Here is a 24921-nt window from a genome sequence, read left to right as displayed (position 1 = left end):
AAGAGCAAATTACAGATGCGCAACACTAATTGACCAGGATCCGGATCGATTAATTAAAAAAAAAAATATTTAATTTTAATTATAAAATATTTAAAAAAAATCACTGATACAAAAAAACTACGCACGTTGATACGTTTTGTTATAACTTGTATTTAAAATTCACTTATTTTGTTAAATATTTTATCAACTTGTGGCACGCGAATTAACAAACCGCCGTTCGTGTTAAGTTTATTTTTTTATCTACTAAAATTTAATCTGTCGTTTATTTTATTTTATTTTATTTAACGAGTGAAAAAAAAATGTTTCCACGCTCTGCGATGCGCACGGGCCGCAGTGCTGCCGTCTACTGGGACTGCATGAGGCTCGCTCGGGATACCGACCCCACCAGCCCGTCCAGTCATCCCCACTATCACTTTAATGACTACCCCCACTCATATTATAATATATAGATATAATATATCCCCACAAAGGACAAAGTTAACCCCTTGGACCCTTCACTTTCCGCCTGTACATCCCTATCCCTTCTCTCAATTATTTCCTGTTCATCTGATATCTTTACTGAATTTTAATCTGCGTATGATTATTAGTAGGGGAGGGGAAGTCGTGATATGACTGCGATTAAAAATCAATTTAAAGTTTAGATTTTTTAAATTGTTTACAAAATTTCAAAGTCGAAGCATTTGAAAATTTAAAAAAATGTGATTTTAAATTTTTAAATCCAGTGGCGCGACATACTGAAGGTAGGGATAAAAAAAAGTAAACTATTATTTTAAAATACCGAGATTGCACGAGCTCAAAGTTTGCCGGAGGCTGTGGAATCGTGCGGGCAAGAGATACCGTCTGGGATGTAAGCCAATCGATTTAGCCAAGCATCGTATCCTCTACAGGAGTATCCTCGGTGGTCCTTCGGAGTGCAAGTTATAGAAAAATATCTCTTGTATAAACTTATTTCCTCTTGCCTCACATGCAATAAATTATCGACAATATTCCAGTGCCTCCATTATTTTTTATCAAACAATAAGCAATAAAATTAACAATTTTTTTTTTAAAAGTTTAAATGTTTTCAAAGTTCGCGGGTAGTTTTGTTCTATGGAACTTTATTTTAACTAAAACTCACAACTGTTTACTCTTGCGCTCTTCAGCACTCGAAACTGCTGCATAAACAGGTGGGATACTAAAAGGTATATGTACAAAATATATATATATATATATATATATGTGTTGAGAAAATGAGAAGAGGTATAGGGGAAATCTCTTGGCGTCGGTCGTTGATACAAAACCCGCTCATTGTGTTGTTACAGTACAGTAGATTTAGTACAGCCAGTGCACAGACAGTCGAGACATGCCCGAAGGGCTGCTGAACCATCCCCTTTACAATTATATATTATATATATGTATATATGTTTATTAATAGCCTCATACACTGTATATATGTACATGTATATAGAAATGTTAAAGTAACGTTACCTCGACCCCGACATATTTTAGCATGCGTTAAATGTGATAATGCACCGGCCTTCACTAATATGTAAACCGGTTCATGTACATTTTAAGACCAAATTTATATACTTTTTTTTTATTATTGTTACTAATTGCCATTATTGCAGTGAGTAAATAAATTGATGAAAAGAAAATTTTCGCGATTGCTATTGCAATTTTTTTACAATTTATTCACCCCCGTGTGCTATATAAGTAAATATGTATATGTATATATGTATGTATGTACAAATGAATAGAATGAAAAGGGGAGCGATGGAATGCTGGGTATATAACGCATTCATAAATTATTTTATGACTAAACAGGTGAGTTGGGGGAATGCAGTAAAAAAATTACATTTTTTATCATTACTGTTACGGTTTTATAACTGTTACTTTTATTATTATTGAAATGAAAATAAATATAAAATTCAGCCTTGAAGTAAAGGTGAAATTTTTTTTACGTTTGTTTTTATTTATAAAATTTATCGGCTGACGGGTTTTTTAAAATTTTTGAAAGAGTTATTAATTTTAAGATGACATCTGATGAAATATAAATAAGTGGATTGTAATAATAAATAAAAAATAAAAAATAAAGTATTAATAGCCGAGAGTGATGACTTGGATGGAGCTATTAGTTGTCGGATGTAAACAGAGGATGGGAGGTTGAGGATAGTAGAGCTCGGCGTGTATAGTTCTAGAGTACTGAGGGTGTGGTATCGTGGCTCTGAAAGAGGGTAAAAAGAGACGGCGGCACGTGAATAGACGGCGGTAGACGTGCAGCAGCCGACAATAACCAACAAGCTAGAGCAAGTGAGAGGGAGAGGGAGAGGGAGAAGAGAATATAGAGCTTGGGCTAGAATGTTGTACGGGATTGCTAAAGGGGTGAGTTCTCCAGCCAGAGTTCCACAAGCTCTGTATATACTGGGAGAAAATCGTGTAACCGTGTTGCCGTGTAGCCGTGTTACCCAGGCCAACGGGGGTGTGTCTCGGCCTCCAAATAGAGACCCCTTTTATCCCCGCAAAATCCGCGAGCGAATCAATACAGCTGGGGCTGAGACCGCCGCCCTGATGCTATTCTACCCTCACCTACATCAACGCGATTCTCAACGCTCAACGTATCCACCCCTTTAACGACGCGATTCCCCAGCAGCACTCGATTCCACCAGCTTCTCCTACACTCGCTTATATATATTTTCCTCCCGCTCTGCCTCTACCATACTCACCATATATTTAAACCTCTTCCACTCCTATACTATTTCTACCAACATGCTTTACCCTCCTCGATTCTACTCATATTCACCCTCCTGCCCATATCCCTCTCGTGCTTTCCATACTCGCCTCCGTCTCTTTGCTTAGTCTTTAAAACTTTTCATCCACATTCAACCCTCGTCGATGGCCTTCCATTCCTGTCCACGCCACTCTTTCACTCGGCTCTGTACCAAACTCTCCTATATTTTATATATTTACACATACATACATATATATGTAGTGGATCTTTCACTTGCTACATATCAATACTCGACTCCACTTCCCTTTCACTTGATCTCTTTCATCCCTTTTATTTTTTATTCTATCGCCTGCTTATTCATGCTCTTGTTTTCAACCGTTACCTTAATAAATAAAATATTTAATAACCGTTCCTATAAATTTAAGGCTAGACAAACTTATTTTATTCTAAATTTTAAATAAAAATATCATTGTTTTTTTCCTATGCGTTTTCGTTGCTCTATTTGGTTGAACTTGAGTATGCAGAAAAAAAAAAATGATATCTCGAGTATTTGGCAATAATCCAAGTATCGAATTTAAGTTGCCCGATATTTTCGTTCAACAGGACATAGTTCAATTATTTTCTATTTTAATTACTTAATTCTCGAGAATTTTTTTTTTTTTTTAGATAGAGGTTAATAATTGAGATGTGAATAAATAAAGAGACAAGTAAATTTGTTAAAAAAAAAATTAAGTATACTCACGACGACAATTGCGTGCGTCATCAGGCCAGTCGACGACCTCGACCTCCTCGGCGTCATGCCGACAACCTCGCCCCTCATGATACTCTCCACGACTGCATCATAAAATGAGAAAGTGCCAGTATAAACTTTCAATGTCTTCCATAATACATGTGTACATACATAATATTTATTTATATATATATATTGTAAAAAAAATTACCTCCGTCACCGATCAAACGCATTTGAACTAATCTCGGGTCTTCATTGTGTTCTTCAAGCACAGTGTCATCGGTTACTGTCAAATCCTGCAATTTTAAATAATAAAAATAATTTTTTTTTTATGACGTTCAAGTTAACCGAGGTCTAATAATTTTTTGATTTTTTTTTAAACTAAAAATTTAAAAAAAAAAATTGCGCCTATAGATTTTTTAATTTTCTACATGTGCATATTTTTTATTTTTTATTTTTTTTCATTGACTTGATAAAAAAATCAAAAAATTGTTAATTGTCTGCTAACTTCAGGAACATTTTTTTATGACGTTGAAGTTAACCGACGTCTGATAATTTTTGGATTTTTTTTAAACTACAAATTAAAAAAAAAAATATTTTTAAAAAATTGCACCGATAGATTTTTTAATTTTCTACATGTGCAGATTTTTAGTTTCTGTTTTTTTTAATTGACTTGAAAAAAAAATCAAAAAATTGTTAATTGTCTGCTAACTTCAGGATCATTTTTTTGTGACGTCTAATAATTTTTGGATTTTTTTTAAATCTAAATTTAAAAAAAAAATATTTTTAAAAAATTGCACCGATAGATTTTTTAATTTTCTACATGTGCATATTTTTAGTTTTTATTTTTTTTTTAATTAATGATAAAAAAATCAAAAAATTGTCAAGTGTCTGCTAACTTCAGGACCATTTTTTTTATGACGTCTAACAATTTTTGGATTTTTTTTAAAACTAAATTTAAAACAATATATTTTTAAAAAATTGCGCCTATAGATTTTTTAATTTTCTAATGTGCATATTTTTAGTTTCTGTTTTTTTTAATTGACTTAAAAAAAAATCAAAAAATTGTTAATTGTCTGCTAACTTCAGGACCATTTTTTTATGACGTCTAATAATTTTTGGATTTTTTTTAAAACTAAATTTCAAAAAAAAATATTTTTAAAAAATTGCACCGATGGATTTTTTAATTTTCTACAGGTGCATATTTTTATTTTTGATTTTTTTTAATTGACTTAAAAAAGAAATCAAAAAATTGTTAACTGTCTGCTAACTTCAGAATGATTTTTTTTTTTTTAACTGAATAAAAATCAGAATTAATTGCAATTAGTATGTCGAGGATAATTAATTAATTGTAATGATAATGAGCGTAAATAAAAACAAAAAGAAACGTTGTTTACCTTGGTTGATTCGTTGTAACCAACAATGACGGCTGTGTACCACTGGGTAGTGCCTTCGGCGCGATAAACCTCGACCCTGAAGCCAACTAGAACACTGGGTGTGGTTAATAGAATCCTTTGACCATCCTGCATCTCTGCCCATCTTCTTACAGAGTTTGCCCATGGTAAACTTGCTTTTGTCAGCTCCCAATCTTGCTGTTTGTGCAAATTTATAATTAACAAGTTAATAAATCTATTAGCAGTAAGTATTTAACTATACTATTATCATCAAACAATTGATGTTCAAGGATAAGTTGTAATAAAACGAGTTTCATAAAATATAAATTTCGACTTTTCTTGATCGATCAAACTCAGGTTAAAGTTTTTTATTTTATTTTATAATTTAATTTTATTATTTTTAAAGAAAGTCAAAAGTTTGAGAACAAGTTTCGGATACTTTGACTCAACTCAAGGCACTTCGTCTTGATCAGAAAAGTTTAAATCTATCTGTAGTAATTCAAAAGTTTGTTTGAGCTTGTTAAATTTAACTTTTGAATTTCGAAAAATAAAATTTAATAGATAAAATAACTTTTTTTTGACTTTATTCAAATTATCACCAAACTGTTGGAGACGATACTCATTTTTAGCATCTTATTTTATCATCCTGAAGTTAACAGACCCTCAGTAATTTTTGGATTTTTTTTTGATCAAATTAATTATAAAAAATAAAAAAATAAAAATATGCACATGTAGAAAATTTAAAAAACTACAAGTGCAATTATTTAAAATATTTTTTTTTTATAATTTATTGTTTAAAAAAAAAAATCAAAAATTATTAGACGTCGGCTAACTTCAGTATCATCTTATTTTTCATTATTTATTTAAACTTTAATAATTAATTTAAATAACTTATAAAATATTGAGTCTAAAAAAAATTTTTTCGAATATTTTTTTTAGAAAATTTTATTCTCTACAAATTCATTTCTATACATTTTTTTCATATCTTTGATAATAACTAATAAATTCCATAAAAAGTACCATGAAATTTATAACTTAATTACGAATCTAATTTCCATTGATAAAATGGCGTTTTCTGAGTAAACTATCAAAAATATCACATTTGCATACATGATAAATTTTATAGGAAATTGAATTGTCTACAAAAAAGTTCCTCATGACTTTATCCGCAAACTCAATAGTTTCGACCCAATTTTAATTTAAACTCCGTAAAAAATTTTTTTTTAATTCCATGCAGGATTTTAATTGACAGTAAGTAAAATAATTATGGTAATGATAAATATGCATGTGTTATGATAAAAATATGTCGGAATAAGTATAGGATATGTTATTATAAGTGAAGAAGCAACAAGACACGTGACTTGATCCTTTGCCAAGGACCGTTATAGGAGAAACGAGGAATATGTTGGCGCCTCCGGTCTTGGCCGTTCTCCAGCATAAAAACTATACTTATATATATCTATATCTATATATAACGTTGTACATGTATATATATATATATATATATGTATATGTAGCAGTATAGAGTAGTGTACATGAAGAGTACAAGCTAAAAGCAATTGTAGATGAGAAGGCATGTAAGAAAGAAGAGCGAGATGAAAGAGGTGGGTCGTACAGCTGCCAGTAGAATAAAAAAAGCAAAGCGAATGATGAGAAAGAATAACAAAAATAAAAAAGTATGAAAGCAGTGCTTTTTACTTTTTATTTTTATTTTGCTTAGCTCATTTTACCAACGGAGAAAATAATAAAAGTTTTAAAACTGCTCGGGACTGGGAGCTTGTGTGCTTTTCATTGCGTTGTATATTCACGATCCAATCGCATGGTGATGGTACATGAACATGGTACATGGTATATGCTATATGGTACATAGTATGCATATATGTACTACTCTTACTGCTGGTTTGGGTTGGCTTGGTTTGCTTTGGTGGGAGATGGGAGAGAATGCCGTTTATAGTTCAGGGTCGTCGGACTCGACAAACTCATACCATAGTTATTATATTTGTGAAAGTATATCAGCCAATGGATTGATTATTTATTTTTTTTTTTAATTAATTTATTATAAAACTTCATTCAATTTTTTAAATTTTAATTCATATAAATATTTGTTAAATAAATTTTTTTTAACTTCATTTTGGAGCAGGAGCTCAAAAAATTTAAAAAACTTCTAATTTTGACGGGATTTAATTTTAATAAAAATAATTTTATTAATTATATTTTATAATAAGTAGGTAGTAATTTATAAACATATGAATTTGTTAGTAAATTAAAAATAATTTTGCTAATCGATCTTTAAATTGCATTAAAAATTACTGCAAAGCCAATATAAATTCAAATTAATTATAAAAAAAATTGGTTGGTTTAATTTTGAAAATTTTTATCAATTAAAAAAATAGACAAGTGAATAATTAATATAGAAATTTTGTGCAAGAAAAATGATTAACAATAAAATATTGCAATTAGTGTGTATATTAGCCAATGGATTGATTATTTATTTTTTTTTTTTTATTAATTTATTATAAAATTTCATTTTGGAGCAGGAGCTCAAAAAATTTTTAAAACTTCTAATTTTGATGGGATTTAATTTTAATAAAAATAATTTTATTAATTATGTTGCAAAGCCAATATTAATTCAAATTAATTTTATAAAAAAAATTGGTTGGTTTAATTTTGAAAATTTTTATCAATTAAAAAAATAGACAAGTGAATAATTAATATAGAAATTTTGTGCAAGAAAAATGATTAAAAATAAAATATTGTAATCAGTGTGCAAATTAATTAATCAAAAAAAAGTAAATTAAATGATGATAGTAAATAACAAAGCCACAAGCTCGTAAACTAATAAACTGTAATAGCAACTGGGTATAAACATAAACGACTACTCAAAAGTCCTTCTACACAACTCATTCCTTTTTGGTGCGATCGTTTTGCCAAACCACTTCCATCTGGCTGCTCAATGTGATCAAGTTTTAACGGCAAAACTTTCTGGCAGTTTAATTACTTGAAAACAATTCCACGAACAATGTTTGTAAGCTCTAAACTCGTCTGGCATGCAAGTTCAAAACCTCGCTCAAGGATTTCCATTAATTTATACAATCCCATTTTTTAAATCATTAATCTCTTCCATTCACTCACTCACTCCCTCACACAGCACACAGACCGACACCCTTTCATATATACACTAAATATTTATTTCCTCCCACACAACCCGCTCCCAGTTACAAACAAACCCACAGCAATTACTGTTCTATCGTAACTATAATTTAATAGAAACAAAAAAAAAAAAGTTATTTACCGTAAATGGTTTTAGTTTATCGTAATCAACAAATTCCAATTTTTTATCGTTTATAAATTCAACTGGCATCATATCTTCATGCAAATCTTCTCTTGCTACAAGTGGATAAAATGCCTGTAACAAAAAAAAAAATTATACCATATAAATATATATAATAAATTACTTAATAAAATCTAAAATCTAATCAATTACGAGCTAGTGTTAATGTGAGAATAAAATAAGACTATATATATATAGTAAAAATAATAATGGCACTTTCGCTCGTGAGGGAGAGACCTCAATAGCGTATTTCGTGAGAGAGTACAGTTAATTAAATGTATCTAATTACGATTAGAGAAGAGCCAGCAGAGCACGTGGGAGCCAGCCGTTTCTTACATTAATGTAAAAGAACATGTATGCTTGGTATTTCCGTTTGTAACTTCCTCCAAAGAAATCGTGATTTTTTTACATTAATTTATTCGACAATTTTTTTTTTTAAATGTATAAATATTCATTCATTTTTTAAATCTTTTTATTTGTTTTTAAATGGTATTTTTAATTGGTACTTACGATAGCAGGCCAAGCAACGGTGTTTGCGGATGTTGATCCTTTGGATTTGCCGTTAATGCGGTGATTATTATTTGTGTGGTTGTTGTGATTGTACTGATCGATGGCAGTGAGACCGTTCTGTCGAGGATCGATACGTTCTGCCCAGAAAAGTCCTTTTTCGATGAGAAAACATGTAAAAGCTGTATCACGGTGCGGTGATAACCACTCTCGTCTGTGCCATTCGACGTCGTCATACTCCACGAGAACCTTAAATAATTAATGATAATAATAATTAATATTAATATGAGTCATATATTAAATTTTGGAACTTACGATGGTTACAATTTACAATTATTGTATTAAAACTATTTTTGCGGCTTAAATATCGATCTTACGGCTGGGGTCATAAGGACTTTTTTTGTGGGAAATTTAATTGTCTACAAAAATGTTGGGATGCATTTTCATCGTTTCTTTGATAGTTTAGTCAGAATTTTAATTTTAAACTTTGGTGACAAATGTAAATTTTGAAAAAATTTTTTTGGAGTTGACATTAATATTCTGGCTGAACTATTGAAGGTACGATAAAAATCAATGATAACAATTTTGTAGAGAATTAAATTTTGATGAAAAAAGTCCTTGTTACTATTTCGGTAAAATCAATAGCTTGGACGTGAGAGCTATTCAAAACGAGTTATATTCAAATCGAGTATTTAAAATTCAGGACGTACAATTAAATTGAAATAAATGTATATTCAAGTTTTTTATAATTAAAATATAAGAGAAAAGGTGAAGAATAAAAAGTGTAAGATGAAATTATAAAAAAATTGTTTTTATTGTTATTCAGTTAAGGAATTGTATTATTAAATTCCGACGTCTGGCCGCGTGTTTACATCTATGAATAAGTATGAAGAGCATATAATTGCAATTACAATCCATTATTCATGAGTTATATGAAGAATAAGCAAAAAAAAAAAGTGTAGTAGTGGAAATGTAAAGGAAGAGGCGTGGGTCGAATAATCGCACGCTCAGTTTAGTAAGGAGACCTCGTATAACTTTAACAAAACGTTATGCGTGAGGATGCGCGAAAAATTTATTAGCGACCGCGACTAATAGCTAAAACGAAAAGTATATGCGTAAAAAAGAAAAAAAACATATAAATTTTATTTTTCAACAAGAAAAGTTGACCCTAAAGAAAAATTTTCATTTGAATTATTGCGCGAAAAAAATTCAAAAAAAAAACCGCGAAAAGCGGGAAGATTCAGTTTCAACAAATGCCGCGAGATGGCGGCAATTGTTAGACCGACAATCCATGATGGCTGCCGTTGATGTCTAACTCCACCTCCTGGGATATTCAAGTCCCACCCACACTGTTGCCTGGCAACACTGGCGCCTTTTCATCACGATTTGCCGCGGCCATCATGGAAATCCCCGACCTATCTCAAGAGTTTCCCCACTCCGCGGATAATTCTCTAACCCCGCAAACGAGTTTGAAATCATTTTAACGCTCATATCACTACACTACCTCACTACGCTAAAAAAATTTGCTCCTCAATTTATATATTATTTACATCATATTAAATGTATCAACATTTAAATATATATCGCATTCTTTAAAATTTTTTGGCGCGAAAGTTTAAATAAAAAAATTTGTGAATAAAAAAAAAAAATTAGAAGCCGTTGAAAAATTTGAATATCAGAATTTATTTCTGTAAAAATAATTTATTTGGCTTCACTGGTTCATATTTCTCAGGATCTTGATTTAAAAAGAAAAAAAAAATTTTGACAATTATTGAGATAAATTTTTAAAAAATAAGATTTTGAAATTGAAAACCGGAGTAATCGTTTCGGTTGTTGAGGCAAGATAAGATAGTAATTTAAATATTTTTTATAAATTTGAAAGCATTTAATTTTACTGACAGTCGGTAATTATTTTTGAATTAGAAAACATGCGCGCCAATACACTTGATTAATTTCAAAAGAGCGGTAAAGAATAAAAGACAAATAAAAGGATGATACGAGTATTGGATAAAAAAAAATGTTAGGGGCCATGAACTCGATAAAAAATGCGGGTATTGAACTTTTGTAAAGCACGAAAACACTATTTCCGTCCCTTTCGCTTTTCATCGGTTCTATTAGAGTCAATGTAACTTATTTTTTTATTTTATTTAAATCACCCAACCGAATCCAACACTTTCTAAAGGCAATTACACTTTTTACAGTAAAAAATTTTATTATTTATAGTTATGGTGAATGAAATTACGTTTTATTTTTACTACAACAATATTCCCACCCGCTTCGCCAGCAGTTAATTATTATTTTTACGACCTAAATTATCATTATTATCAATAAAGTCGATAATTAGTATTTCAAGTCTAGTAAAAACAAAATCACCGACAAATTTCGAAACGAAATCATAAATTTTCAATAAATTTATCGATTTTTTTTATGACTAAAGTCGGTTTTACGTAAAAATTATTTCTCATTTATTCGCAACTATGAAATAACAAACTTATATATATTTATAATACACATTTAAAAAATATATGTCACGGATGACATTGAAATTTGAATACGAAAAAAAATGAAACTTCCAGAGCTCGCGGGATCTGGTATCAGATTTATTTAAAAATATCTCGTAGTTTTCGCGGTTAGCATGAGTTAAAAAATGTCTCCTTATTTATAAATATATATTAACATATATTTATACATATAGATATGTTGTATATAGAATATTTAAATATAAATAATTTAATTTGAGAGCAGGTTTTTTTGAATAAAAAACAAAAAAAAGTCCATTTAATATTCGCGAGTGGAAAAAATGTAGGGTAGGGATTTTTTTTTAAAACAAAAGAACTTGCATTTCATTTGAAGCCGGTATGAGAGTATTTTTGTATACGAGTGTGTCGGTGATAGAGTGGATTTTTTCGAGTAAATAGGCCGTGGCGAAATGCAGTGTCGAGTGAGTTACAGCGAATGCCGCGGACGGGGTAAAAAAGGTGGCAAGGGGGTGAAGCATGAGCAAAAAAAAAAAAAAGGTACAGTGGCACATCCCCTTTTAGGTCAGACGTCGATTAATGGGTCGCTTTTGTACCGAGATTTAATTTGCATACAATTTAACAGCCAAAAATAATTAAAACGTGAATTTTAATTAATTAAGTTGATTTAAAAATATTTGAATTGCAAGTAAATTTTGCTGATGAAGTGAAATTTATAATTTTTTTTTTTTTATTAAAAAAAAACAAGTTAAGTGTTGGATCATAGATTGTTTCGCTCACACTCTCCGGTTACCAACACCGGAAGTTGGAGGCCACCGTCTGACCTTGTGTCGGTCGCTCGACTCTCTCGGCGCGTGGCTCGACATTCGATCCTATCTACAGGGTGTTCATCAATTACTAATCAATTATTTTAATCGATTTAACGGGTCCTACTGTATCAGTCCGCACATTACATTTACACTCAGTGCATAAACTCACCGCAAATAATTGTCAATCGAGTACATACTTATTTTTGATACAAATACTCAAATTTTTATTAACATACGCACAAAATTTTTTAATTTTTACTAATTAATCAGTAATTCTTTTGCAGAAACGCCGAATTACTAAATTTTTCACGACTTCAAATTTTTTTTCCGTGAGAAACTGAAAATTGTTTCAATTTTTCATTCAATTCCACAAGAATTCTTTGATTAAATTCAAACAAAAATAAATTTACAATTTAAATTTTATGAACCTGTAAAATATTTATGATATTGAAGTTAGCCGACGTCTAATAATTTTTTCGATTTTTTTTTAGACGATAAATTATAAAAAAAAAAATTTTGAAAAAATTGCACCTATAGTTTTTTAAATTTTCTATATGTGCATTTTTTCAGTTTTCATTTTTTTGTAATTGATTTGTTGAAAAAAAAATCCGAAAATTTTGAATTGTCTGCTAACTTCAGGATCATAAATATTTCCGTACCATAAAACAGATTTTTTTTTTGTACACAAAAAAAAAATTATTGACTGAAGGTAAATATTCTTGATTCAAGAAAATTTTTTTGGAGACCGAAATTTTCTCAGATAAAGTAAAAATCTTTTCCGACCAAGACGAATTTTTTTTAACTAAGACAAATTTTCTTGGCTCAAGAAAATCTTGACTTGGTTCCCGAAAACGTTTGTCTTCAAAAATATTTTCTTGACTCAAGATAACTTTTTTTTCTGTGTATAAATTTTCTATTCAAAATCACAAAATATTTCAAGTATTGGAAACAAATTCTTTTGAAATTTCAAAGTTTGTTATAAATTAATCTGGAAAAGTTACAATTCAATAGCCACATATATATAAATTTATGAAAATAGTTAACTAAAAGTTAAACATTGAGAACGCATTGAAAAATAGTTTGAATAGGAGTAAATAATCAATGACACCGAGTCGGATATGGACCCCTTTAAACATACCAGAGCAATAATATAGGCCATTAAAGCCGATATCGCCAATATCCACCTACATTTCATTATCTATTTATATTTATGTTATTATTCCCATCTCACAAAGTTTATTAAATATATTCCCAACATACTTTGACATTCAATAGTCCGTATAAAAATTAAAACAATCTAATAAAATATCACCAATTATTTAATTCAATTTAAATTTAAATTGAAATTTAAATTTCGCGCCTCGAAACCGATAATTTTTTTCCTATAGATAATAAATAAAAAAATGATAAATAACGAAGAAGTTAAATTGTACTCAGATAGTTCGCCTTTAAAAGGGTATTGTCGTTGCTGTCGGAGTACGCTTTAGTAAAGGGGATAATGGCCGAGGGTTTCGCCGTGGGGGAGTCAGAAGCACGTGATCTGATAGTTGAGGGACTAAGGGAACAAGGGAGTCAGGGAGTTGGGAAGTTAAGTCAAGTCTAGTCCTTGTATAGCCGTTGGAATTTAAGGGGAGAGCCCCAGGGAACTATAAGGGTGGAGGCACCAGGTCATGCTGTCTACTCCCCTCCCACGAAGGGTTGATACTACTGAGATATCAGAATATGCTCGCTTATATATTTGTTTAATCGTAAATATTTTTGAAAATTTTTTCGCGCCATTGTTGATAAATTTACTTATGGTTTTTTTTATATGAAAAGTCGATAGAGTAATTGCCGGTATAAAAAGTGTTTTCTCTCTTAGTAACACCGGCATAAATTTGGCGGGACCACACCCCTCATCGCGTGCGTCACGACATAAGTTTCCTTGGCAACTTACCCAAAGGGTTTTTTCACCATCAGATTTGTTTATAAATAATAATGCTGAGTAAATAATTTTTTTTTCATCATTATTATTATTATTAATTATGTTTACTTAATAAATTATTTAAATACTTGTCAGTATTTATTTTAAGCCGCTGGGTTTATTGTAGTTTTATAAAAATAGACTGCACTTGGAGTAAGAAAAACTTGAGAAAAATTTTTTTTTTTTAGAAAAAAACGTTCATAGATACGAACGTTACTATTTTTAAATCTGTGTACACTCTGTGGGAGACTTCTACTTTATTTAGTGACAATAACTCATGTATTCATGAAAAAAAATTTTTTAAAAACTGATAAAAAATTGTACCGCTGGATTTTTTAAAAATAAAAATTTAAAAAATTATTTGAATAAGAAAGATTCATATTTTTATAAAAAAAAAGAAATTTAAAATGTGTCATGAATTTTTTCAGCATTCTCAATACAAGTAAATGTCAAACAGGTCAGAGAAAAAATGAAAAGAAAAAAAGTGGGAGAGATTTATTGATCACACGGTAGCCCTTCTGCCCTACATACCGGACTGTAATCCCCCCTTACGTTTTTTCGATCTCCGTTACACTTTTCTCTGACTCTCAAGTCGGTCGCCCACATATTTCTCCCTTTTATATATAAATCCATATACATATATATATATACATAAATCTATACATTCATATTTTTTCTTTTGTACATTCGTAAGTGCATAAAAAAACGTTCTCACACTAAAGAATATTTTTCATATTCTTTATATTACGAACAATATCCATTCCCTTTTTTTCCTTTTCATCTTTACATTTAGCCGCTAAAATCATTTGATTATTCTTTTCCTTTCATATAAATATATGATACATAGCTTTTGATGTAATTTTAATGGTAAGGAAAAAAAAGTAAAAAATGATGAGAATTTAAAAATTAAAAATATTTAGTAGTATAAATAAATGGACTTTTGTGTTAATTTTCAAAGGGTTAAATTTCACAGTGAGTCGCCTGCATGCGTTTGTTCTCCATCACTGTGCACATGCACCACATATGCACATGTGTATACAAAGGGGACACAGTAGGGTGGTGCAGTGACGGAAGGGGCGCTTACACACGCGGAGTCGTCGACACGCTTCGTGCGCACGTCAGGGCCAACGACCTCACCATGTTCTATCTTCAAATATATATATATACAGTATACATATATATATGACATAACGCATTCAGAGCATATCCCCAAGTCTGCAGATGTTTATCAGCTGATTTGAAAACCCAAAAATTTTAAATTGCCTCAGTTTTATTTTAAAACCTACTCATGTTTTTCAAATTTATTTTACATACTTTTTTTATGTTCTCACTAAATATATGTTCAAATATTTAAACACTGACGTTAAGTTGAAAAAAAATTTTTAATTGTAAAAAGAATGTATTTTTTTTTATAAAACAAATAAATTATTTAAAAAAAAAAAAAAAATATTTAAAATTCAAATTTCATTAAAATGACTCAGTAAATTGCGATGAAATTTATAATTGTTATTTAATATTAAAATACTCTAGTATTTTTTATAATTATTATTCATTATTCGTGAATGAAAAAAAAAAAAAATTTTATTTTACGGATAAGGAAAACAACGAGGCGATAGTAATTATTGTGAGTAAATAGGTATGGTGTGTTGTATATATATGAGAGGGTTAACCTTGCGAATCGTAAACCAGTCATGATTACTGTCGTTTTAAGCTTCCTTCTCCCACTTAACTTAACTTGGTTACATTACATATACATGACATCTCTTTTTATGTTGTCTCAAGTGCGTGACGTAATAATAGCTGGTGTAAGACACTAGTGATGATGGTGACGTCAACCGGATCACTCGACACAAGGACACGTTGTATTGAGGATGAGACAAAAAGAAATTATCATTAACATTGCATATATATATTATTTAACCATCGGCTCTTATCAGAAAAATTGATTTTTTTTACATAAATTATTTATTGAAAAGAAAAAATAAATTGATATTTAATTTTTAAATGTTATTTGGTCTTTAGATTTATTAATTATTGAGTCGCGAATTAACTGATAAGACTTAATGATTATTGATATATTATCGTTATCAATGTAATTAATTATCTCAAAATTTATGAAGGATAAGAATCTAATTGTATATGTTTTTGTAAATTATTTATTTATTTTTCTTTAAACGTTACTGATATTTTTAGAGAATAAAAAAATAATTTTGAATTTTGAATTTATATATACGTATATATTGATGGGTTATTTATGCGAGTGTTCGATAGTATTTTTTAGTAGCCGGGAATATTTAAAATTTAAAATTTTTATTTGAATATTAAATTACGTGATTGGAAATTTTTGAATAGAGTTAGATAATTAAAAAAAAAAATAAAAAGAAGTTAGTAAAGTAAAATATTATTTGCTTCAATATCCAAAACTCTCATTTTCATTGTTATCAATGATATTAATTATAAATATAAAAAAAAATTTATAATAAGTTATAAAATTTGGTATTAATCTGGTGAATTTATTCTCAAAATGAATTTATAGGGAAACTATAAATTTTATAAAAAAATGTTTCGAACAAAACTTGTAGGAAATGTAATTTGCTACAAAAAAGGTCTTTTTACTTATTTACGTATCTCTTATATTTTAAAAGTTAGACGAAATAAACGGAGACTAAATAAATTGAATTATAATTCTAAAATATATTTTCGCACTTCAAGTCGCAATTACTCCGATATCATTAAAAATACATAAAAACATAAAGAGACCTTTTTTGTAGAGAATTTAATAAGCTATCAAACTGTCCCTATGCATTTTTGTCATATCTCTATTAGTTTTCCCAGAATATCAATTTTTTCCCAATAACTTTAAACCGTAAGCTTAAAAATCGATGATGAAGAAAAAATAAATTTTTTAAAAAATGAAATCGACGTCCAGCAGAGCGGGCCAGGGTACTGCTGGTATTTATACACGAAAAAAAAAAATGAGAAAAGAAGATGCATGGTTGGTGTTTGTAGAATCTGGGTGAGTGACCTGAAGTAGTGAGTTGCTCTGCCAGGAACCTGTTCTACTCTTCTTATCCCCCTTTCCCTCATCCTTGCCACCCAACCCTACTATACTCTTTATCCTCGTCTCATCCCTCAACATAATACACGCCTTTTCTTTTAAACGAATCGAGCCGCGATGAGTCTTGCCGGTGTAGAGTGTAAGAGACAAGACAAGACAAAACCCAAAGACGACCAAGACTTGAAGGAAGTAAAGACAAGATACAAATAATAATAATAGTAAAAAAAAAAAACAAGACGATGAAGAAGTAAAAAAACCATGAAGAAAAAGAAGGAGCATTGTCTCAAGCTAGCCGACAGTAACTTAACTTCCATTCGTTCACCGTCATATATATATAAACCTCTCAAAAAAAGTTATAACGGACTTATGTATACTTTACTTTCGTCTCATATATATGTACTTTAAATCTTACATTGACTTACAACTCACTATACTATACACAGATCAAAAAAATTCTTTAAATTCGTTTACGGTTTTAAATTTTTCTGGCTACAGCCATAGTGACTCAGACTTACATCAATGTAACCGCTAATACATAACACCACGTGTTTAAATAATTTTAATCAAACATAAATCTCAGCTGAAAGTCGAAAAAAAAAAATTAATGAATTCGCGGTATTTAGAGTTAATGAAAAAATTTCAATTTTAATTAAATTAAATTTTTAAATTTCGCGGTGACTATATTTGGGTATCAAACACAGATATATATTATGTATGATTGTGTATTGAGTGTAGTATAGTATAGAGTGGTATGAAGTGTAGATATATACGAGTTACGAATGGAATAGAATAAGTATGTATAGTTAGAGCAGGCACGAGAACAGAGAGAAGGTTATGCAAGTCTCCGCTTTCTACGCGCGAGACTTGGAAACTGGGTCGGGGAGGGCATTGTTTACGGGTCGAGAACGTCGAGAACGTGCACGGCTTCTTTTTATCCTCTCTCTCAACATAACACACTTATTCACTCACTCTTTGTCTTTACATACGACTTTTTTTTACCGAAATGTCGTTTGTGGATTTAATTATATTTAATATGTAACCGTATTTTATTTTAATTATCAAATTACTTTTTAATAATTAAGTCAGATGACTTTAATTTACATCTCGATATTTTTAAAATAGATTCGACTGATAAATTAGATACTCTTGTACTTATATTTAAATTAGTCGGCTGAGAAACGACAAAATGTCATGGAGAATTTAAAAAAAAAAGAGAGAAATTTTTTAAAATTTTTTATCTAAAAAAACTAAGTAGTTATTAAGGTGTCCTATATATGGGACATTTTTCTAAAATATATTTTTATCATTATTAATTTACTGTAATCAATGTAAATTTTTTTCTAAAATATATGAAAAAATCAGTTACATTTTTTGAATCACCGAAATGTGTAATAAATTGGTTAGAAGTAGCATTTGTAGCCGATGTTCCATATTGGGACACTTAAAGGGTAACTGGTATGTCAGCCGAAAATTTTAGGCCACCGGAACTCCCCCTTAAGCAGTCAAATTACATGAATTCCATTTTTGCAAAGAAGACCGGACTGACAGACTATGGAAAGAACTCACGCGCGGGAGATCAGGGTTCGAATCTCGGTCAAAACAAGTGATTTAAAAAAAAAAAATTAACTCGAACTTCAATACAGAAGATATAAATAATAATAATAATCGAAATGATAACAATAGTAGTAATAAAAAGTTGCAATACTGATAAAAATTTTATTTTATTTATTTCCATTGTAATATAGTAAAATTTACTGAATATATAGTCAAGTTTACTGATGCAGTTTATATTTATTTATATAATTTGACTACTTAAGGGGTTGTTCCGGTGGCCTAAGATTTTCGGCTGACATACCAGCATCTATATGCGAAATATTTATGTACCTGAAGATCGGAACGTTTTTCGTGAAACGAAAGTAAAAAACAAAACGAAAAGTAAAAAAATCTACTGGATTTAAATTTTTGAAATGTCTCACAAACGCGCTAATATGTCAGCCAGAAATTGCAGGCCACTCCTAACTACCCCTTCAGCAGTCAAATTACATAAATTTTTCATTTTCGTTGTGTGAAAAACGTTCCGTTCTTCAGGTACACGCGGAAAAAAATGATTGACAATAATTGTAGTTCAACTTATAATTATTTATGTTATGTTCAATAACTAATGTCGTTTCAATCAGTAAAATTATGATTTTAATGTTTAAACTGCTATAATTAACAGTTAATCGTTGAAATATACGGCGACCGTCTCTTTTTTCTCATGCAATAATTTCTTGCGACAAAATTTCTTAGCAATAATTTCTCAAGGCATAATTTCTCACCACAAATATGGTGAAAAAATAAATTTTTGTGTTGGATCAATTTTTGTTTGAATAATTATTGCTGAGAAATTTTTAGATGAGAAATTTTTCCAGATTTATAAAGGCAGGGTGCCGAAATATACTGCTTGACTATTTAAAATTACTAGTTAAACCTTAAAAAACGACAATACACTTGTCAAAAAAAAGCATCTGTTATTAATTTCTTACGTTCTACTCCATAATATTTACTGAGATCCGGTCTAGGCGCGCTGTTGACGAGAATCTCAGTAATATTTACTAATATTTTTTTTCCATGCATAAATATTCCAGAAATCTAGTCATCCAGTAGATTTTTTACTTTCAATTTTTTTTGCGCGCGAAAAACGTTTCAATTTTCAGGTAAGGTAAGAGACCCAGTACCTGATCACTCCGTGTATTTGTATATCTATATTTAGTCAAATTTGGTATATATAGATATACAAATACACGGAGTGATCAGGTACTAGTTTCCTGATCAGGTACTGAGTCTCTTACCTTACATATATTTTTAAATAAGTTTCCTAATATATTTTTTTCGTATTCGTGTAATTTTGATAAATTTCTCAGTCATAATGTAATTTTTTCTAAAAAAAATTCCCTTCGCACATTAAAATTTTTTGAAAAATTAAATTCTAATGAAGAATTTTTAATTTAAAAATCAGCCAAAAATAATGAATGTAAAAAAAAGGATTAAAAGATGAAAGTTTCTCAGTTACATAATAAATAAAATGTGATTGTAAGATAACAAAAATAAATTAAAAAAATATATGTATATATATATACTGTATATTAATCATAGTAAAACTGATATGAAGGTACGACTAAAGCCAATCAGATATTTTGACCGTGGAGGCTAGGCTTCAAAATAAATAACTGACGTTACATTCTCACTTTTCACATAAGGACTTATAGACGTGGGTGTTTTGTTACGTAACGTTTATCGATGAAGTAACTTGACCAAAGACATTTATGTATAACTATATATTTTAAAACTTTCTGAGACTTTTAACTGATAGATACGTACTGATATTTATGTATACACTAAACATGTGAGTAAAAAAAAATATAAATTCCCAAGGAAAAATTAAAAAAACTAAATTTTAAATCAACGAACAAGAAATAGATTAAAAATATTTAGTGAAGATGAAGATGAAGATGAAAAAAGTTGATGAGATGGTCATATATATATTTATATATTTATACAGGGTTTTAATTGACTATGTCAAGATAACGCGGTCGTTCAACTTGATCTGAAATTAATTAATGATAATTTTTTTTATATATATTTAAATTTAATATTATATAATTTATTCAAATTTTTTTTTTTTAATTATCTCATAAATTTAAAGATTTAGATAAAATTCCAATTGACGTAAAGTTCAATAAAATTAAAAAACTTTTAAAGTTGATTTTAAAATACAAATTTTTTGGGCATAACCAATCGGTCGATAACCTTTTCCAAGACATTCCCCATTCGGGGACTTACCACAAGTCCCCACGGATACGGAGTAAATCCGAGTAGAGGACAAGAAAAAAATTGAGGAAAAAAAAGGGAACGGAAGATATTTAAATACCTGGTGATAAATGGAGCGTGAGTTAAATTTTTAAATAAATAAATTAGTGTATTTTTCATATATTAATATGTGAGTACGCTGTCATAATTAAAGTGTCATCTCTAGTCTTTTAAAGTAAAAGAAATGTTACCACAGATATTTGTGATAAAAATATGGAGAAAAATGTTTTTTTTTTCATACTTTTTTTTTTTACCTGTCTCTTCTTTTACTTTAAAATATGAGGGCACGAAAGTCATGACACGCAGACGTATTTATGCTAGCAGTCGTCCGGACGTCGACGTCAAGAAGCTGTCGGTTCTACTCTCAAGTTGGTTAATTTTTAAAGAAAAAAGTAAGTAAGGGTAAAAAAAGTTTAAGAAAAATATAAGTATTTTAAGTAAAAAAAAAAAAAAAAAAAGAAGAAAATTTACTTGACTGCAATTTCTTTCATCTTCAGTATAAATTTAATGAATTTAAATTAACAAAAGTTAATTGGGACAAAAAAATAATTATTAAAAATAAAGTTACATGACAGGGAAACAAAAATATATATGTATATATATATATAAAAACGTATTGTGCGGTGTAGGTATAAACCGCGACGACACCTTAAATGGTTTTCGTGACATGCCGCAACTCGAGTAACGGTGAACTTGGCAGGTGTATAAGCAGAAAACCCACCACGACACAACACAACTTCGAGGACACAACCGTGTACTCGAGCACGTGGTTTGTTTGTGCATTAGAAGCAAGTAAATAGAACATGTGTCCATTTATTGTTAAATTATTCTCATAACCTCGTGAACTCATTGGCCCCTCCCTCGGCCTCTCCCCCTCGACCCTTTTTTTAAAAGGTAAAAAAATATCCATAATAAGGTGAAAATTTGTATTAATGAGGTAATTTAAAATCGTACTGTCTATAATTAAACGATTTAATTTTGAAATGTTAATAAAAGTTGAATTGTAATAAAAAAAATAAACATTGACAGGAAGTATGACCATACGAAGCGAAACTGAGTATCAATACACGACACAATGTACAATGGACTCACATTCCTGTTTCAATACACGGTTCAATAGATTCGACCTATCGATACACGTCCTGTTGTGTAATTTTATTCCCTCAATATATTTTTTTTACACTACATTTTCATATTTTTTTATTTTCTTTCATTCCCGCCACAATTTAAATTAAAAATTTGTAAGTTTTCTCAATGAAAAGTCTAATAATTTTTTCAGTTTCACTTTAAACAGAGCGGTGTTAAAAATGGACTCGTTTTAACTTCGCCCGGTGTAAAAATGAAATTACACCGGTCTAGGAAGAGTAATACACCGGTGTTAAAAATACCTGTGTAAAAGCAGGGTAAATTGCGTCCTCTTGGAGTATTAACTTTAAAAAATATAAAACACAAAAAATGTCAGTTTTTTATGAAAATTAAAAAAAATTATCATTTTTTAACAAGTATAGTGATCGAGTAAGTAAAAATATTCAAAAATATTTTAACACCGGTACAGAATATTTACACCGGTCGCAGCGTTATTTTAACACCGGTACAGAATATTTACACCGGTCGCGGCGTTATTTTAACACCGGTACAGAATATTTACACCGGCAGTGGTGCTATTTTAACACCGGTACAGAATATTTACACCGGTCGCAGCGTTATTTTAACACCGGTACAGAATATTTACACCGGTCGCGGCGTTATTTTAACACCGGTACAGAATATTTACACCGGCAGTGGTGCTATTTTAACACCGGTACAGAATATTTACACCGGTCGCAGCGTTATTTTAACACCGGTACAGAATATTTACACCGGTCGCGGCGTTATTTTAACACCGGTACAGAATATTTACACCGGCAGTGGTGCTATTATAACACCGGAGAATTTTATTTTACACCGGTACAGAATATTTACACCGGCAGTGGTGCTATTATAACACCGGAGAATTTTATTTAACACCGGTACAGAATATTTACACCGGTGGCGGCGTTATTTTCACACCACTTTCGGGGGTAAATTTAACACCGATAATTTTAACACCTACACCATTTGGACTTACCACGGTGATTTTTACAGTGTTCGAGTGATTGGATATTAAGTAATTAATGGAGTAAAGAAATGGATGAAAAAATGTAAATTTAAAATATCATCGATTGGTTTAGTGTCCATGGGGCGGTTGAGAAATCGGAACGCGAGGTTCTTGCATCCGGTTCGTGCTCGAGAAGCCTCGAACGCTCGGTTGCTCTCTGCTTCTCCTCTATATATATTTATTAAGTATATCTTTCTCATATATACCTTTCGCCTACCTGACTATGCGGCTATTCAGAGATACAAAGAAAATAAAAGAGCACGTAGACCGTAGACCTAGACTATGTAATGCTAGTGCAGTAGGTGGATGAGGTAAAGATGCCTGGAAAATCCACGGGCCACAAGGAAATTTATACCTGACCTTTTGTTGGAATTTTTTACTTCGAAATTATATATATTTTTATTTCTTCATGTATTTTCTTTTTTATTTTATTTATCTCCGGAGTTTTAAAACCCAGACCTATACGATTAGATGAGTATCTGGTAGGGAACCGAGTCCTGGATGATTACTGGGTCAGACATTCAACAAGTGCGTAAGATTTTATGGCTGAGTTATATATATATACATATATTTATTTTATAAAAAACTTTTCAGTTGTAGCAGGTATGTTTTTTAAAAATTATATTGAAATACCAGACTTTTTTTCAAACAAAAATACATTTAAATTTTTTCAAAATCAAATTAATGTCTGATTTTATTTTTTGTCAATTAAAATAAAAAAATCTTCTGATATGAGATTGAAAAAACATTTAATTGTTTATTTATTTATACTGTATGATAAAAAATATTGAATATCAAAGTGAGAAGAATGTAAGCGACTTTGAGTAGCATCGCCGTTATCGATTTGACCATCGACCCGTGACGATTTCGTGCACAAGCGAATCCCCGTTTTTCCTGGCCTCGAGTATTATACATATACGTTAAATAACAACGACAACAAGATATATATGTACTCTACATACACAACATATATAAAATATGTATACATATATACATATAACAGAATCCCATTAACATCGTACGATGACTTGTTCCTTTCCTCAAGTTTATTTCAATCACTTTCCACCGGTGATTTTAGTAACTGTACTTTTAAATATTTTATATATTTTTTCATACCGATTTCTCAAGAAATTACTATAGTGCACTAAAAAATTTTGATGGCTAAAAAGCCTGTTCTTGCAACATCAATCCATCATAAACTCGAGGTCTAGACTACAGACGTAAATTGCACATTACTCTATCCCGCGAGTCTAGTCGCGGGTGTTAATAATTTAACGTCTAAAAATTAACTTTTTAAAAACATCATCATCATCATCAGCTTCAAGTGGCAACTTTGAACGAGTATTTAACTCTTAACATCCAGGTGTACGTTATGTCTCGTAATCGCGACCTCCGAGTCTATAATTGGAAAATATCGCTCGCCAGAAGTCCACCGTCAACTTAAAAACGTTTTAAAAATCTCTGAATTACTTTTTCATCATCATAAAAAAACATTTTATTTTTAGCTATTAAATTGTTGCTACTAAAATCCTTTCAATTTTAAATTGTTTTTTAAATAATAATAATATTAATTTTTTTATACTAAAGAGCAGACATCCAACAATTTTTTTTTTTTTTTTTAATTATATATTTTAAAATATGCAGATTTAAAAAAGTCCTTGGTGCGCATTTAAAATTTTAGCTTCTATTAATATTTAATTTGTTTATTGTAAAATAATGACACTGAAGTTCACCGACGTATTGTAATTTTTGAATTTTTTTTAGACGGTAAATTATAAAAAAAAATATTTAAAAAAATTGCACCTATAGAATTTTTTAATTTTCTATACATGCATTTTTTTAGTTTTTCTTTTTGTAATTGATTTGTTCGAAAAAAAATTCAAAAATTGTCATGATATTGGAATTAGCCGACGTCTTATGAATTTTGGATTTTTTTTTAAATGACAAATTTAAAAAAAA

General features: G+C 29.9%; 1 protein-coding gene across 2 annotated transcripts in view; it reads right to left on the bottom strand.

Moving 5' to 3' along the window:
* The window catches only part of LOC130677594 (probable JmjC domain-containing histone demethylation protein 2C), a 106098-nt gene that overhangs the window by 79739 nt on the left and 1438 nt on the right, over positions 1-24921 (bottom strand). For both annotated transcript variants that reach the window (XM_057484431.1, XM_057484432.1), the window contains exons 2-6: positions 8673-8918; positions 8124-8237; positions 4835-5029; positions 3649-3733; positions 3450-3541 (exon numbers count right to left, since the gene is read on the bottom strand). In XM_057484431.1, coding sequence (XP_057340414.1) covers positions 3450-3541; positions 3649-3733; positions 4835-5029; positions 8124-8237; positions 8673-8918 — 732 coding nt within the window. The remainder of the gene's footprint in view (positions 1-3449; positions 3542-3648; positions 3734-4834; positions 5030-8123; positions 8238-8672; positions 8919-24921) is intronic.

Source organism: Microplitis mediator, chromosome 11 (genome assembly GCF_029852145.1).
Source record: "Microplitis mediator isolate UGA2020A chromosome 11, iyMicMedi2.1, whole genome shotgun sequence".
In the NCBI taxonomy this organism is placed as follows: Eukaryota; Metazoa; Arthropoda; class Insecta; order Hymenoptera; family Braconidae; genus Microplitis; species Microplitis mediator.
Note: the sequence above shows the minus strand (reverse complement) of the source record. Positions and strands in the feature narration are given on the sequence as shown.